The sequence below is a fragment of the Cyprinodon variegatus genome, unplaced genomic scaffold, assembly GCF_000732505.1.
Source record: "Cyprinodon variegatus isolate N-32 unplaced genomic scaffold, C_variegatus-1.0 Scaffold8, whole genome shotgun sequence".
Taxonomy (NCBI): domain Eukaryota; kingdom Metazoa; phylum Chordata; class Actinopteri; order Cyprinodontiformes; family Cyprinodontidae; genus Cyprinodon; species Cyprinodon variegatus.
Window position 1 is genome coordinate 970,904 of NW_015150461.1, and position 12,208 is coordinate 983,111.

Here is a 12,208-nt window from a genome sequence, read left to right on the forward strand (position 1 = left end):
ATTTCTGACTGTATATCCCTGTAATTATTACACACTGTAGCTTTAAGGAAGCAAAACTTAAATTTTTTAAAAGATTTTTTACCAAAAACTATCTAAAAGGTATGGGACTGTCTCAACAGTGAAGCATGGTGGTGGGCTTACCATGCTGCAAGGCTTCACTCTCACCTCCCACCGGGTCTCCTCCAGTGTCGGACTGGTCGGCTGCGGTCCGGCTGCGACGTCTCGGCTCATTTCCTTTCTCAGGCTGTCCAGCTCCGCCTGCAGGCGGCTCTTCTCCTGCTGAGCCTTAAACAGCTCCAGCTGCAAACTGCGCTGAGACCGCTGGGTGTGCTGGGAGACGTGTCGCAGCTTAGCGGCGTACAGCCGCTTCAGCTCATCCACCTCCTTCTCCCACAGACGCTGTTTCCCTTCAAACACCTGCAGGACCACCAGTGGGGGGGCGTGGCTTAGATAAATGAAGGGATGTCTGGACTGAAGGTAGAGATAATAAAATGAGAATCACCTGAGCGATGGCGCCCTCGCTTTCATCCAAGTTCCTTCTCATCTGTTTCAGCTCGTGTTCTTTTTCCACCAGACGCTCCTCCAGATCGCGCACCTAGAAAAGAGAGTGAGACTTTATTTAAGGGTATCATCAGAACACGTTTAAATCTATAAATAGCCTACTGTTAGTCGGCCATTTTCCTTTGGTCCTGCTCTTACCACGTCTTCCACTGACAGGGAGAGCGTCCATTCGTAAGGAGGCGGAGGCTCGCTGCCATAGGGAGTCAGACGGTTCAGAGTGGCCATGCTACGACATGCTACCTCCCCCATAGCCACGCCCCCTGCCGCCTTCAGGCCCTGAGGCGTTCGATCCAAGGAGCCAATGGTGTTAATGTGGCCCATGGACGCACTAAGGAAGGAGTGGAAAACAGAGCTTATTTAGAATCTCACATTTTCCCGACCCAAATGAACGAATAAAACCCTTGATGTTTTGAGAAGACGCCTATGTAGCACCTGACCTGATCTGAGACAAATGTGGGCGGAAGGGAGGGCGGTACGGCGGCAGGCTGCTCATGGAGTTGTGACCCGAGTCAGAGAGGTTATCATCCTCGTGGCTCATCACTTGCACCGATGAGACGGCCTGCAGAGTCAGAATTATGGTCAACAGAGCTTAAATCTCACCTTTAACAGAAAAATTTGGTAATTTTTAACCATTTTTTTTCCTCAGGTTTTATCAGGACATAGAGAAAACTAAAAAGAAAAGTTTTCTTTTACGGAAATAAGGCTGGATCAGTTACCTTGTTACCACATGATGTGGGTCCTCCATGACGGGAAGGTGAGGAAGATGAAGAGGAGGTGGAGACGGTTTTAGAGACGTGACCGTACGCTCTGTGCAATCCGTTGGAAAGGCCGTGATCCATATCCTCCAACTTGGAAGAAGGATAGAGGTTTTGCATTGAGCTGAAGTTTTTGGGCGTGACGGGCTTGAATGCAGAAGACCTGAACCGGATCTAGGAGAACAGGAAGAGAGCGTATAAAGAAATGAAATCAATGCTGCTGCATCCTTTTTAACCCTCGATTCAGGCAGCAATGAATAGGATGATCTGCCATTGGAATTAGTTTTTTTTCCCCCTTTTTACAAGACAATTAGATATTATCCAATTAAAATAAGATAACAGATAACTTTTTTTAAATGTAAATCTTTTTACTCCTTTGGCAAATTGTCTTACTTGCTCAAATAAAGGGAAAATACACTTTTTTTCAAGAAAAAAAAGCTTATTTTTGTAATGTAGTCAGTCTTTAACAGGGTTCTGCAACCTATTATATCCAAGATGCCATTTTCCCATTAGTCTGGCCAAGTAAAAGTTATTTAGAGCCGCAAAATATTACATGATTTTTTTTTTTTTAATAACCTATTATTTTTGTTAAATATCTGCCATAGGAAACATGTTGCTATCTTAATCAAGCAAGAGCTTATTTGTATTTTTAGCTTTTAAAAAATGCATATGGATAAGGCATTCTTCTATAGGCTATTATTTGATGTAAAAAAAAATTATGATAAAACGAACAATTTCCAATCTAATTAAAAGAGAAATTCCCTAGAAAGATATTTCTGGTGCTTTCAATGTCATTCTGTTATGAAAATTCAATACAAATATTCTTTATAAAAAACAGTAAAGCTCATAAGGCTTGTATTTTTTATTATAGTACATAAGTTATTAATATTATTTCAAGCACCAATTAAGAGCGACTGTAGGTCAAAAGAGCTGCAGGTTGCAGATCTTGATAAAATTTTTAAAAGACAAAAAACCTCAAAGCTTAAAATTCCTTGTTCCTGGAAAGTATTTGTCCAATTTGACAAAGTTTGCAGGTATTTTGCCAGAAGAAATTAGTAAATATTAAAGTTTTTTAAATTAAAAAGCTGACAACAGAGATTGTTGATTCAACAACAGAGTCGGACTCTTGGAGATGATTGAAAAAATGCTTGTGAAAAACGTTCAGCAAATTTAAGTTGATCTGCCTCTAAAATTAAACTGAAAAACATCTAAGCTTGTTGTTTTAACACGAGACAAATAAAAAACAAACACAATTGGTGCTGAATAAATAGAAGCTTCTTTAAATTCAGTTCGTTTCTCTTTCATTCACCTTTTCATACTTGCCCCCACTCGGCAGTGAGTTTTTGGTCAGGTCTATTTCGGTGCCATCTTTACTGTAGACTTTGGCGAAAACCTCCTCCTCGTCCCGACCTCCGATAATGTCCCTCTTGCCGTCGCTGCTCGAACCCGCTTTGGGATCTTTTCTGTTTGGAAGCACAGGAGGTCAGAAGGACATCTCACTGTCATGTTCTCCAAAAGAGCGACTCTCTGTTCCCACCTGGTGATGTTGAAGTAGTTCAGAAGCTCTCTCTGAGTGAGGGGTTTCTTCAGGAGGCCGTTGGTCTGTCTGGGTCTGACCTGAGGCACGGCGCGGTTCCCTTTAGTCGGAGACACATCTGGTTTCTCCACCAGGCTGCCTACGCTTCCCATTCCGCAGAGCGGAGCGGCGGGGAAAGGGCTGCGGAAGTTTTGGTCGGGGCCACGCGTCAGAGGGAGAGTTTGGACCGAGGTTGCCATTGATTACAAAACACCGAGGGGACGTGAAGAGACCTGTGGAAGAAAACCAACGATTGATCACAGGAACAGGTGGGAGTGGGTAAAAAAAACACCACGATATTGTTTTGGTTTAAAGATAACACCGTGAACCTTCGTTGTGTTCTTTCCCAATAATCTACATGAATTTTGTTGGATTATTGCTGAAGATTATCGACAGAATAAAAAAAAATATACACAGCAATTTTTTGCCACTCGAACAAAACTTTAAACCTATCATTAGAGTTTCAAATTTTCTCAGGGATTTAATGCATCTATTTAAAGACAGCTAATTGGATTCTATGAAGCCAAAAACAAAAAGAAATCAGTCTAAATTAGAAAGAGCTGGTATAACCCTAATGATATGAGCCGGTAAAAGCCAGATCGGTGCATCTTTACTGATCACTTAATATTTATATGGCAAATTTTGCACAAACCGTTGAGATCTAGAATCAAAGTTTGTGAGCAATCAGTAGTGTTGTTCCAATTAGAGCTAGAAATTCTTCTTTGTAAGGCCAATGATGATACTGATAATTCTGACATCCGTCTAACCGATCCCTCATATGTGCTGATTTTTTAGGCCAATTCTTCAGGCTAACATTTCTTTTCTCTATTTACATGATCAAATTAAAGCAACTGTTATACAGGTTTCAATAATTGTTTTTTAAATTAATAAATCAAGAACGGAAAGCTAATGGAGGCTCTAATCTCCAGCGCATGCACATATTGGTCGGTACAGTATCGGTCCCTCTGTAGTAAATCCCATCATCCTTTCACGTTACCAATCACATATTGATCAGCAGATCTTTTTTCAGTTAATAAACTGTAGTTAGCATGAATGTAAACAAGGTAAATGCACATGTTAATAAAGAAACTGACATGTTTTAAAGATATCCAAAAGGTTATGAAACAAATACTCCCCCTCTCTGCTAAAATAAACTCTTCTTACCCCTTTGATAGTAGACGTCTGTCCCTGGAGGACAAAGATAAGCTGACATACGTTTCCTCAGCTCTTTTTTTTTGCGCCTGCAGAAAGCTTTCTCTCAGCACAACCAGAAGAACTCACTACAACCAACCCACACATCCTGACTGGGATGCAAATGGAAACAAAAAAAATAAATGCAAATCACGTTGTTTCACAGGGACACGATATCAACAAGTTTCATGAGGTCATAGTGGCACAAAAGCCTATCTTTAAAGAAGCTATTGCTGTTTTTCACTCAAACGAAAACAGCATCATGTTAAGCAGCGGCGCTGACGGGTCATGCTGTTGTTTTTTTTCTTCCTAAAGCTGTTACGTAACTCTGATCCAACTAGGTTACTACAACTCATTCCCCTAAAGGAGAAAAGCCCGCATTTTAATCAAGCACAGCAGCAGGGCTTTCTAACATCTTAGGGAAAATCATTGATAAATCAATCAGTGGGTCTGAAGAAGCCTAAGCTGGTGTCGGTAAATTCTTCAGCTGTTAACATTTTGTAAACGACCATCAATGAGTTAATTCTAGACTAAAACGGTGGCCAAGTAATCCAAACACCCACCTGAGAGCTCTAAGAGCCTCTTCATCCCCCACATCATGCATTGTTTCTTCCTATCACCCCTCTTTTCCTCTCACCTCTTTTCCACCCACCCACACACACACACACACCTTCCCCTCTTTTCAGACAACCTCATTAAGGTGCACTATTGATTTCACCTTTGACCCTCTCTGTTCCCGTGCATACAAACAGCCAGCAGTCATAAAGTATGGCAGACCATAAAACATGCACAGGCATACCGCACTATTCCTGACTATAAATATGACGGAAGCGAAACAAAGGGACGCAGTTCAGGTTCAGGACGCTGATGTGGCACCAATAAAGCAGCCTTGGCATCAACTGTTCCATCATTGTCCCTCAGCCTGCAGCTGATTCTTCCCTTAAACCAGAGATTCAAATTGATTTATAATCCTGGAGCAGAAAGTGTAGAGATTCTGTTTTTTTTTTAATGTTGCAACTCAGTGACCACACATCAGTTCCTCCTAATCCTGCAGAAAAGGTCTTTTTTGTCTGAGGAATAAAACTACGGATGAATTTTGTTAGGTTAGTGTGGCAATCATAGACCATGTTTTGTAAATTGTTTTCCTTCTTTTTTCCCCCTTGTAAATAAAAACAAAAACCCAGCAATTAAGGTTTTTGAAATGAACTTTTCTCAGATTTTGTCATTTCATTTTTTTCTCTTTTTTTCCTTTTTTTTCTTTTTTTTTCACTAGTAAAAAAAAAAAATCAACCCAGTAATGAAAGTTTGAAACCTGTTTTACTAAAAAAAAAAGAAATGAACTTTTCTCAGATTTTGTCATTTCATTTTTTTCTCTTTTTTTCCTTTTTTTTCTTTTTTTTTCACTAGTAAAAAAAAAAAATCAACCCAGTAATGAAAGTTTGAAACCTGTTTTACTAAAAAAAAAAGAAATGAACTTTTCTCAGATTTTGTCATTTCATTTTTTTCTCTTTTTTTCCTTTTTTTTCTTTTTTTTTCACTAGTAAAAAAAAAAAATCAACCCAGTAATGAAAGTTTGAAACCTGTTTTACTAAAAAAAAAAGAAATGAACTTTTCTCAGATTTTGTCATTTCATTTTTTTTTTCAGATTTTATTGGTTCAAATTATTTTTTTTCTTCAAAATAATCGTTTTTATCTGTTTTATATTTTCCCATTTTATTTTCAATATTTTATCTTTATTTTTTCTAGCAGACTTTTTCTTTACTGCATTTTTTTTGTTGAGTTTTTACCAATTAGAACCTTTTCGAATTGCGTTTCCCAGATCACATTCACTTTGACACTTAAAACATTAAAGATGATAAATAAAGAATAAATGCTCTTTTTAGAACTAGATTTGGTGTTTTAGGCAACAGAAGAGAAAGTTATACATCTATGCACATGATCTTGGAGTCTACTAAAAATACACAGGATATGGGCACATCTTGGAGCCGGTCTGATAGAGGAGAGCTATCTGTAATCCTTGGGCATGGATGGCGTGTCAGTTTCTGATACGGACAGCTAAGCATCCACCAGGTGCAACACATAGACTCATGAGCTATAAGAAGGAGAAGATGACCTTGTTCGGGCCACAATCTTTGCCGGACGCTCGTGGACGTGATTTTTTGAGCCCACAGCTGTGGAAGCTCCAAGCAATTTCTCTGTCCTGTAACGACCTGATGTGGAATAAACTCTGTTATTTTTTTACTCCTGTTTTAATAGTCCTTTTTTATATGATATTACCCAATTTGAGTTAAGAGTAGTAAGTAATTTGCTCCCAGGAAAAGAACCGGTGGGGAAGTCCCAAGGCGCAGCTGCTTTTTAGGGGACATAACTTCCTCATTTAACATATACAATCAGTTCCCTATAGTCTCATGTTTTATGAATTAAAAAAAGAAGATATATCTAAAAACTAACCATTTGGATCAATGTTTTTATTTTGCATCCATGTAATTGGATCATCAATCATTTGATTGATGTTGAAGCTGGGAGGCGGCCGACATCAGCGATCCTTCTGTGATTAACAGCTTTATGCTGAACCGTTTAAACTAGTAGATCAAGTCTGGTTTTGCCCATAGAACAAACTGAGGTTAAGAGTTGGTTATATTCAACAGTAACTCTATTAATAGTATGACAGACAGATTAACTGAACTGATTATCAACAGAAGAATTCTTTCCCCCATTTCCCCTTTAAAACTTTGCTTTACTGATCCTAACATCACATCCTTCTGATGTTGTGTAACGTAGCTCTGCCATGTTTGAACAGACCTGCAGGTCAGCAGCTTCTGTCTGGCTGAGCTGGTGTTTACTTTTGCAGGAATGATTAAAAGGAGTTTTAGCATGAAAAATTAATAAGATTAACAGTCATAGTAGGTAAGAGACTTTGATTGTTGCTATTAATAATAATTTTTACTTTAAAAAAAATGTATTTTAATAATTCTTATCTTAAATTTTCTTTAACGTGCATTTCAGGACACCCAAAGACACTGTACAACAATCAATCAGAATACACAATATGATACAATATCCACTAGATTAAAGTCGTAGGGAAATCATATTTAAATGATATTCAAATAATTCTGACTTAAACATGTATATAAATGTATTCTTTATCTGACAATATAGTCCCAAAAGTAAGAAAATTTCTTAAAATCAGTTTTTTTTCTCCGTTATCTTATGCAGGCCAGTTAGTTATACGTCAGCTTGTACACCTAAATTCGGCCAATCATATATCAACAGTCATCTGTCAATCACATTTTTTCGGACAGATCATCCCGATTCATATGTTGCAGCTAATATACGCAACGGTTGAAATAAGAATCATTTATTTTACCATTGAGTTCCGCCCCAGTGTTCACAAACATGCTTGACGTGCAAACAAAACTTAGTTTAGAGAAGGTCACTTAAATAAATCTCCGATAAATATTTTAATGTGTTTAAATACTTATCAGTTTCTTTTTTTCTTTTTTAATAAAGCTGCAGTGAAAGTGAAAAAAACACAGGACACCACTCTGGAAATATATCTGAAATTGATGGAAGGAATGCAAAAAATAGTAACCAGGAGTTCTAAAACAAATAAGGCATAAAAACAGAACATTGAGTCATTTTTTGTATGATTTTAAGACTGTGGTCCGAACCACACCACAGATAGAAAGCATAAGCATCCTTTCTTCCAAGTGTTATCAAACCAAATACTTGGATGCATTCTGATTTTAGAAAACGTGTCTGCAGCAGAACCTTAGATTAAAGCAATTACTTCCATCTTAAAGATGGTCATGAATGCATAGGAAGGTATTTTCTGTGCATCAGAGATAAAAAAGCAGCTCATCCTAGGCAATGAGGTACGGAGCCCAGTGCTCTGATGACATGGTCAAAAAAAAAATTTAATTGTGGCCACAAAGTAGTATATATAGTGGCCACGCAATAAGTTTAGCGTGCGCACGAAATACTATTTCGTGGCCACGCAATAAGTTTAACGTGCGCACGAAATACTTATTAATAATATTAATATCATTCCTGGACAACTGGGTAAGCAAATCGAGCGCGCCTTCTCTAAGGTCTAAGGCGTGCTCGATTTGCTTACCCAGTCGGTCTCCGCCAGTCACGTGACATTTGTTGCTAAGACGCCATTTGAGGTGGAAAAGGCGTAGGGTAAACAACCGCAGCATAGCTAAACGAAGGACTAAAGGCCCGTTTACATACAGTAGCAGCCTGTCCAAGATAAGTCATTACAGTTAACATAAGCCTGAAAACAGGGGCGGATTTATTGATATTATTAATAAGTATTTCGTGCGCACGTTATACTTATTGCGTGGCCGCGAAGTAGTATTTCGTGCGCACGTTATACTTATTGCGTGGCCGCGAAGTAGTATTTCGTGCGCACGTTATACTTATTGCGTGGCCGCGAAGTAGTATTTCGTGCGCACGTTATACTTATTGCGTGGCCGCGAAGTAGTATTTCGCGCGCACGTTATACTTATTGCGTGGCCGCGAAATACTACTTCGTGCGCACGAAATACTACTTCGTGGCCACATTTAAAAATTTTTTTTGTCCATGTCATCAGAGGGGCTCCGTAATAAAGGTATTTTTTGTCTAAGGAATAAAACTATAGATGAATTTTGTTAGGTTAGTGTGGCAATTATAGACCATGTTTTGTAAATTGTAATTTTTTTTCCCTTTATTTTTTTCTTTTTCCTTTTTTTCCCCTTTTTTCCTTTCTTTTTTTTTCCCTTGTAAAAAAAAAATCAACCCAGCAATGAAAGTTTGAAACCTGCTTTACTATATTAAAAAAAAAAAGGTTTTTGAAATGAACTTTTCTCAGATTTTGTCATTTCATGTTTTTTTCAGAATTTATTGGTTCAAATTATTTTTTTTTTTTCTTCAAAATAATCGTTTTTATCCGTTTTATATTTTCCCATTTTATTTTCAATATTTTATCTTCATTTTTTTTGTAGACTTTTTCTTTTTTGCATTTTTTGTTGATTTTTACCAATTAGAACCTGTTAAAATTGTATTTCACAGATCACATTCACTTTAAAACATTAAAGATAATAAATAAAGAATAAATGCTCTTTTTAGAACTAGTTTTGGTGTTTTAGGCAAGAGAAGAGAAAGTTATATGTTTTTATGCACATGATCTTGGAGTCTTCTACATAATCACTTCCATATAGTCTCATGTTTTATGAATTAAAAAAAGAAGATATTTCAAAAAACTAACCATTTGGATCAATGTTTTCATTTGCATCCATGCAATTGGATCGATCTGTCACAAACTAACAACAAACCTGCTCAGTTAAAACATTTTCCCTCTTCACGCATGAAGCTCTTTGTTTCGGACCCACTCTGGTATCTCCTCTCACTTATAGAACAATCCACTTTAATTGAGCCCCTCACACTGCTGGCCAGGACAGTTATAACAATTATGTAAATGGTTAAAATAGGCAGAGAGAAAGCCGTGCAACAGCAACTCCAGCCCACTCTACTCAGGGCTCTCAGCCAGACCCGGATCAAAGCAGCCCAAGCTGCTCATGTTTATATTCATGAGATCTCATTTCCTCCCCCTACATGAAACTTTCCACTCAAGCATCCGGCTACTAATAAGCTAGTATATTAGCGACCAAGCCTGATTAAAAAATATTATTTTTCTAATAAAATATCATATGAAACTTATAGAACAAGTAGATGATTTATCAAATACATCTGTGGCCGAGTAAGATGTGTGAAAAGTGTCTGATTATGCACAGTGTGCATGAATCAATGTGTTTGATTTCGTATAAATAAATAATAAGTGTGCAAATCCTAATGGCCTCTGATCAAGGTCAGGCGTAGTATTTTTAGTCTCATTTCTTCTCTGACTCTGTCCATTGAACAGAACACACAGCAGCAGCCGATCGATGCTTGACGGGAAGCTGAGGTGGATCGAGGTGAAGCTATTCGTTTTGGGTATAGATCCATTTAGAATGCAACCGCAAATCCTTCGGGACTGAAGGAATCTCGCATCCTGGTTGTTTTCCATAATTGCCTTCAAGTTTACGAGCTCAGAGTAAAGGCGGAAGAGGCTGTAAGATTTACAGCCCCGGCCCAGACTAGCCGAGATGCAACACACCTCCTTAAATCACACACACATGCACAGATTAAAGCGATGCCAGCCTTGATCAGTTACGCCCTAATTGAAATGTGTTGTTTCTTTGATTTATTCCTCCTTTGGGGCTCTGTTTGAACTGTGCTCCTTAACCCAAATCTGGTGAAAAATCTGCTTTATGTTTTCATTAAAGAAATCTTGATAAATACTGAGCAGGCCAACTAGCTTCCAGTCAGACTGCTTATCCTCTCCAAAGCTGCAAAACCACCACTTAACTTAAGTGTACAAGGAGAACAAAGCCCTCACGCTCAGGGCTTCAAGGACACTCTTTATATATTGTAATCAGGTCTTTCATAGAGAAAGAAAACCTTTCAGTAAAACACTTCAGTTTGAAGAGGAAATATTTCAAACCCGGGTGGACAGTCCGATAAAGGGCAGAGAAAGATGGACGTAGGAACCAAATTCCAAAGATGCCTGTCGGGAGAACAAGCTCCAGCTCGTTGGTTTTGGATGCTCAAAATACTCCCACTCCCACGGATGCTCACTTGCATCGGTGAGGTCACTCAGCACCACCCTGATAAAAAGCATATCCACAGATAGCAGCACCTGATCCTGCCCCCCCACTGCCTCGGTGTTCCCTCTCTCTTTCCTCTGCGTGATAAAAGTTTGTTTACGACTGTAGGATACTTTGCAGGTTACATCTAACGCTCCCACACAGCGGTGCTCACTCATTTATTACATAAACTCAATGAAGCTCGGCTCACTTCTGTTGTTTTTTTTCACATCTGCTGGTTGGAGAAAACAAAGGTGAGCTGTTACCACATTTTAAACTCCTAAACAAATCTGATTGGAGGGACATCTGGCGTTTCCTTAGACCTGTAAGTTTGGTATAAATAGATAAAGAAATGCTGTTAGTGCAGATGAACAATTTATAAAAGCGTGATTAAACTCACTGCTGACTTCTTAGGCAGGGGCGGAGCTAGATGAGGGGCCAGAGGTGGCCACCCTTACCAAGCGATCACATGTAGACAGAATTAACAAGAAATTCCCTTCTAATCTACAATCTGAAATGCAATATTTTACCTATAACTAACTAAATAATATAATAACATTAAAACTTATTAAGAGAACTCGTTTTGGTGATTTATAGGAGAAAACAGAAAGATATACGCCTCTGCAAGTCATCAAGGAGTCTTCTGTGTTATTAGTTTACTACAGTCTCATGCCTTATGAATTTTAAAATAGAGATATCTGAAAGAGCGGTATGTTGAGGCAGTGGGTAGCGTTGTTGCCTTGCATCAAGCAGGTTCTGAGTTTGATTCTTGGCTGGTGCTCTTTTTGCGTGGAGTTTGCAGGATCTTCCTGAGCATGTGTGGGTTTTCTGCGGGTATTTTGGCTTCCTCCCACAGTCCAAAAACCTGAATGGATTATCTAAACTGTCCTTAGGGGTGAATGTGTGTGCATGGTTGTGTGTCTTTGTATGTCTTGGTGTGTCTCTGTGTCGCCCTGCGACAGACTGGCGACCAGTCCAGGGTGTACCCCGCCTGTCACCCGTAAAAGGAGATATGCACCGGCCCCACCGTGACCCTGACAAGGACTAAGCGGGAGAAAATGGATGGATGGAGGGAGATATATCTGAAAAAGGACGATGTTTTCATTTTTGCATCCATGTAATCGGATCACTAATCATTTGATTCATGTTGTTTCAGATTTAATATCAGCATTGGTCCCATCAGGTATGGCTTCCCAGTGGTTAGGGCATTGCGTTTGGAATCCAGAGGTTCTGAATTGAAGCCCCACCCCCAAAGACTGCCACACTGGGTCCCTGAAAAAAGATGCTTAACCCAACACTACTCCCCGTGTGCCACACAATGGTAGCCCACTGCTCTTGTGACAATGTAATGACAATAAAAGCAGGGAAAAAAAATTATATATATATATATATATATATATATATATATTAGGGATGCACGATATAATCAGCCCCCTATCGGTATCGGCCTGTATCG

At 38.9% G+C, this 12,208-nt stretch overlaps 1 protein-coding gene across 3 annotated transcripts in view; it reads right to left on the reverse strand.

The window, feature by feature from the left end:
- n4bp3 (NEDD4 binding protein 3) overlaps window positions 1-12,208 on the reverse strand; it is a 49,757-nt gene that overhangs the window by 3,587 nt on the left and 33,962 nt on the right. For 2 of the 3 annotated variants that reach the window (XM_015376674.1, XM_015376682.1), the window contains exons 2-8: window positions 2,854-3,125; window positions 2,626-2,779; window positions 1,278-1,490; window positions 999-1,120; window positions 700-889; window positions 503-595; window positions 166-417 (exon numbers count right to left, since the gene is read on the reverse strand). In XM_015376674.1, the coding sequence (XP_015232160.1) occupies window positions 166-417; window positions 503-595; window positions 700-889; window positions 999-1,120; window positions 1,278-1,490; window positions 2,626-2,779; window positions 2,854-3,092 (1,263 nt within the window). In that variant the 5' untranslated portion in view covers window positions 3,093-3,125. Of the gene's footprint in view, window positions 1-165; window positions 418-502; window positions 596-699; window positions 890-998; window positions 1,121-1,277; window positions 1,491-2,625; window positions 2,780-2,853; window positions 3,126-4,056; window positions 4,106-12,208 lie in introns of those variants that run through there. The other variant, XM_015376688.1, reaches the window with a different exon arrangement.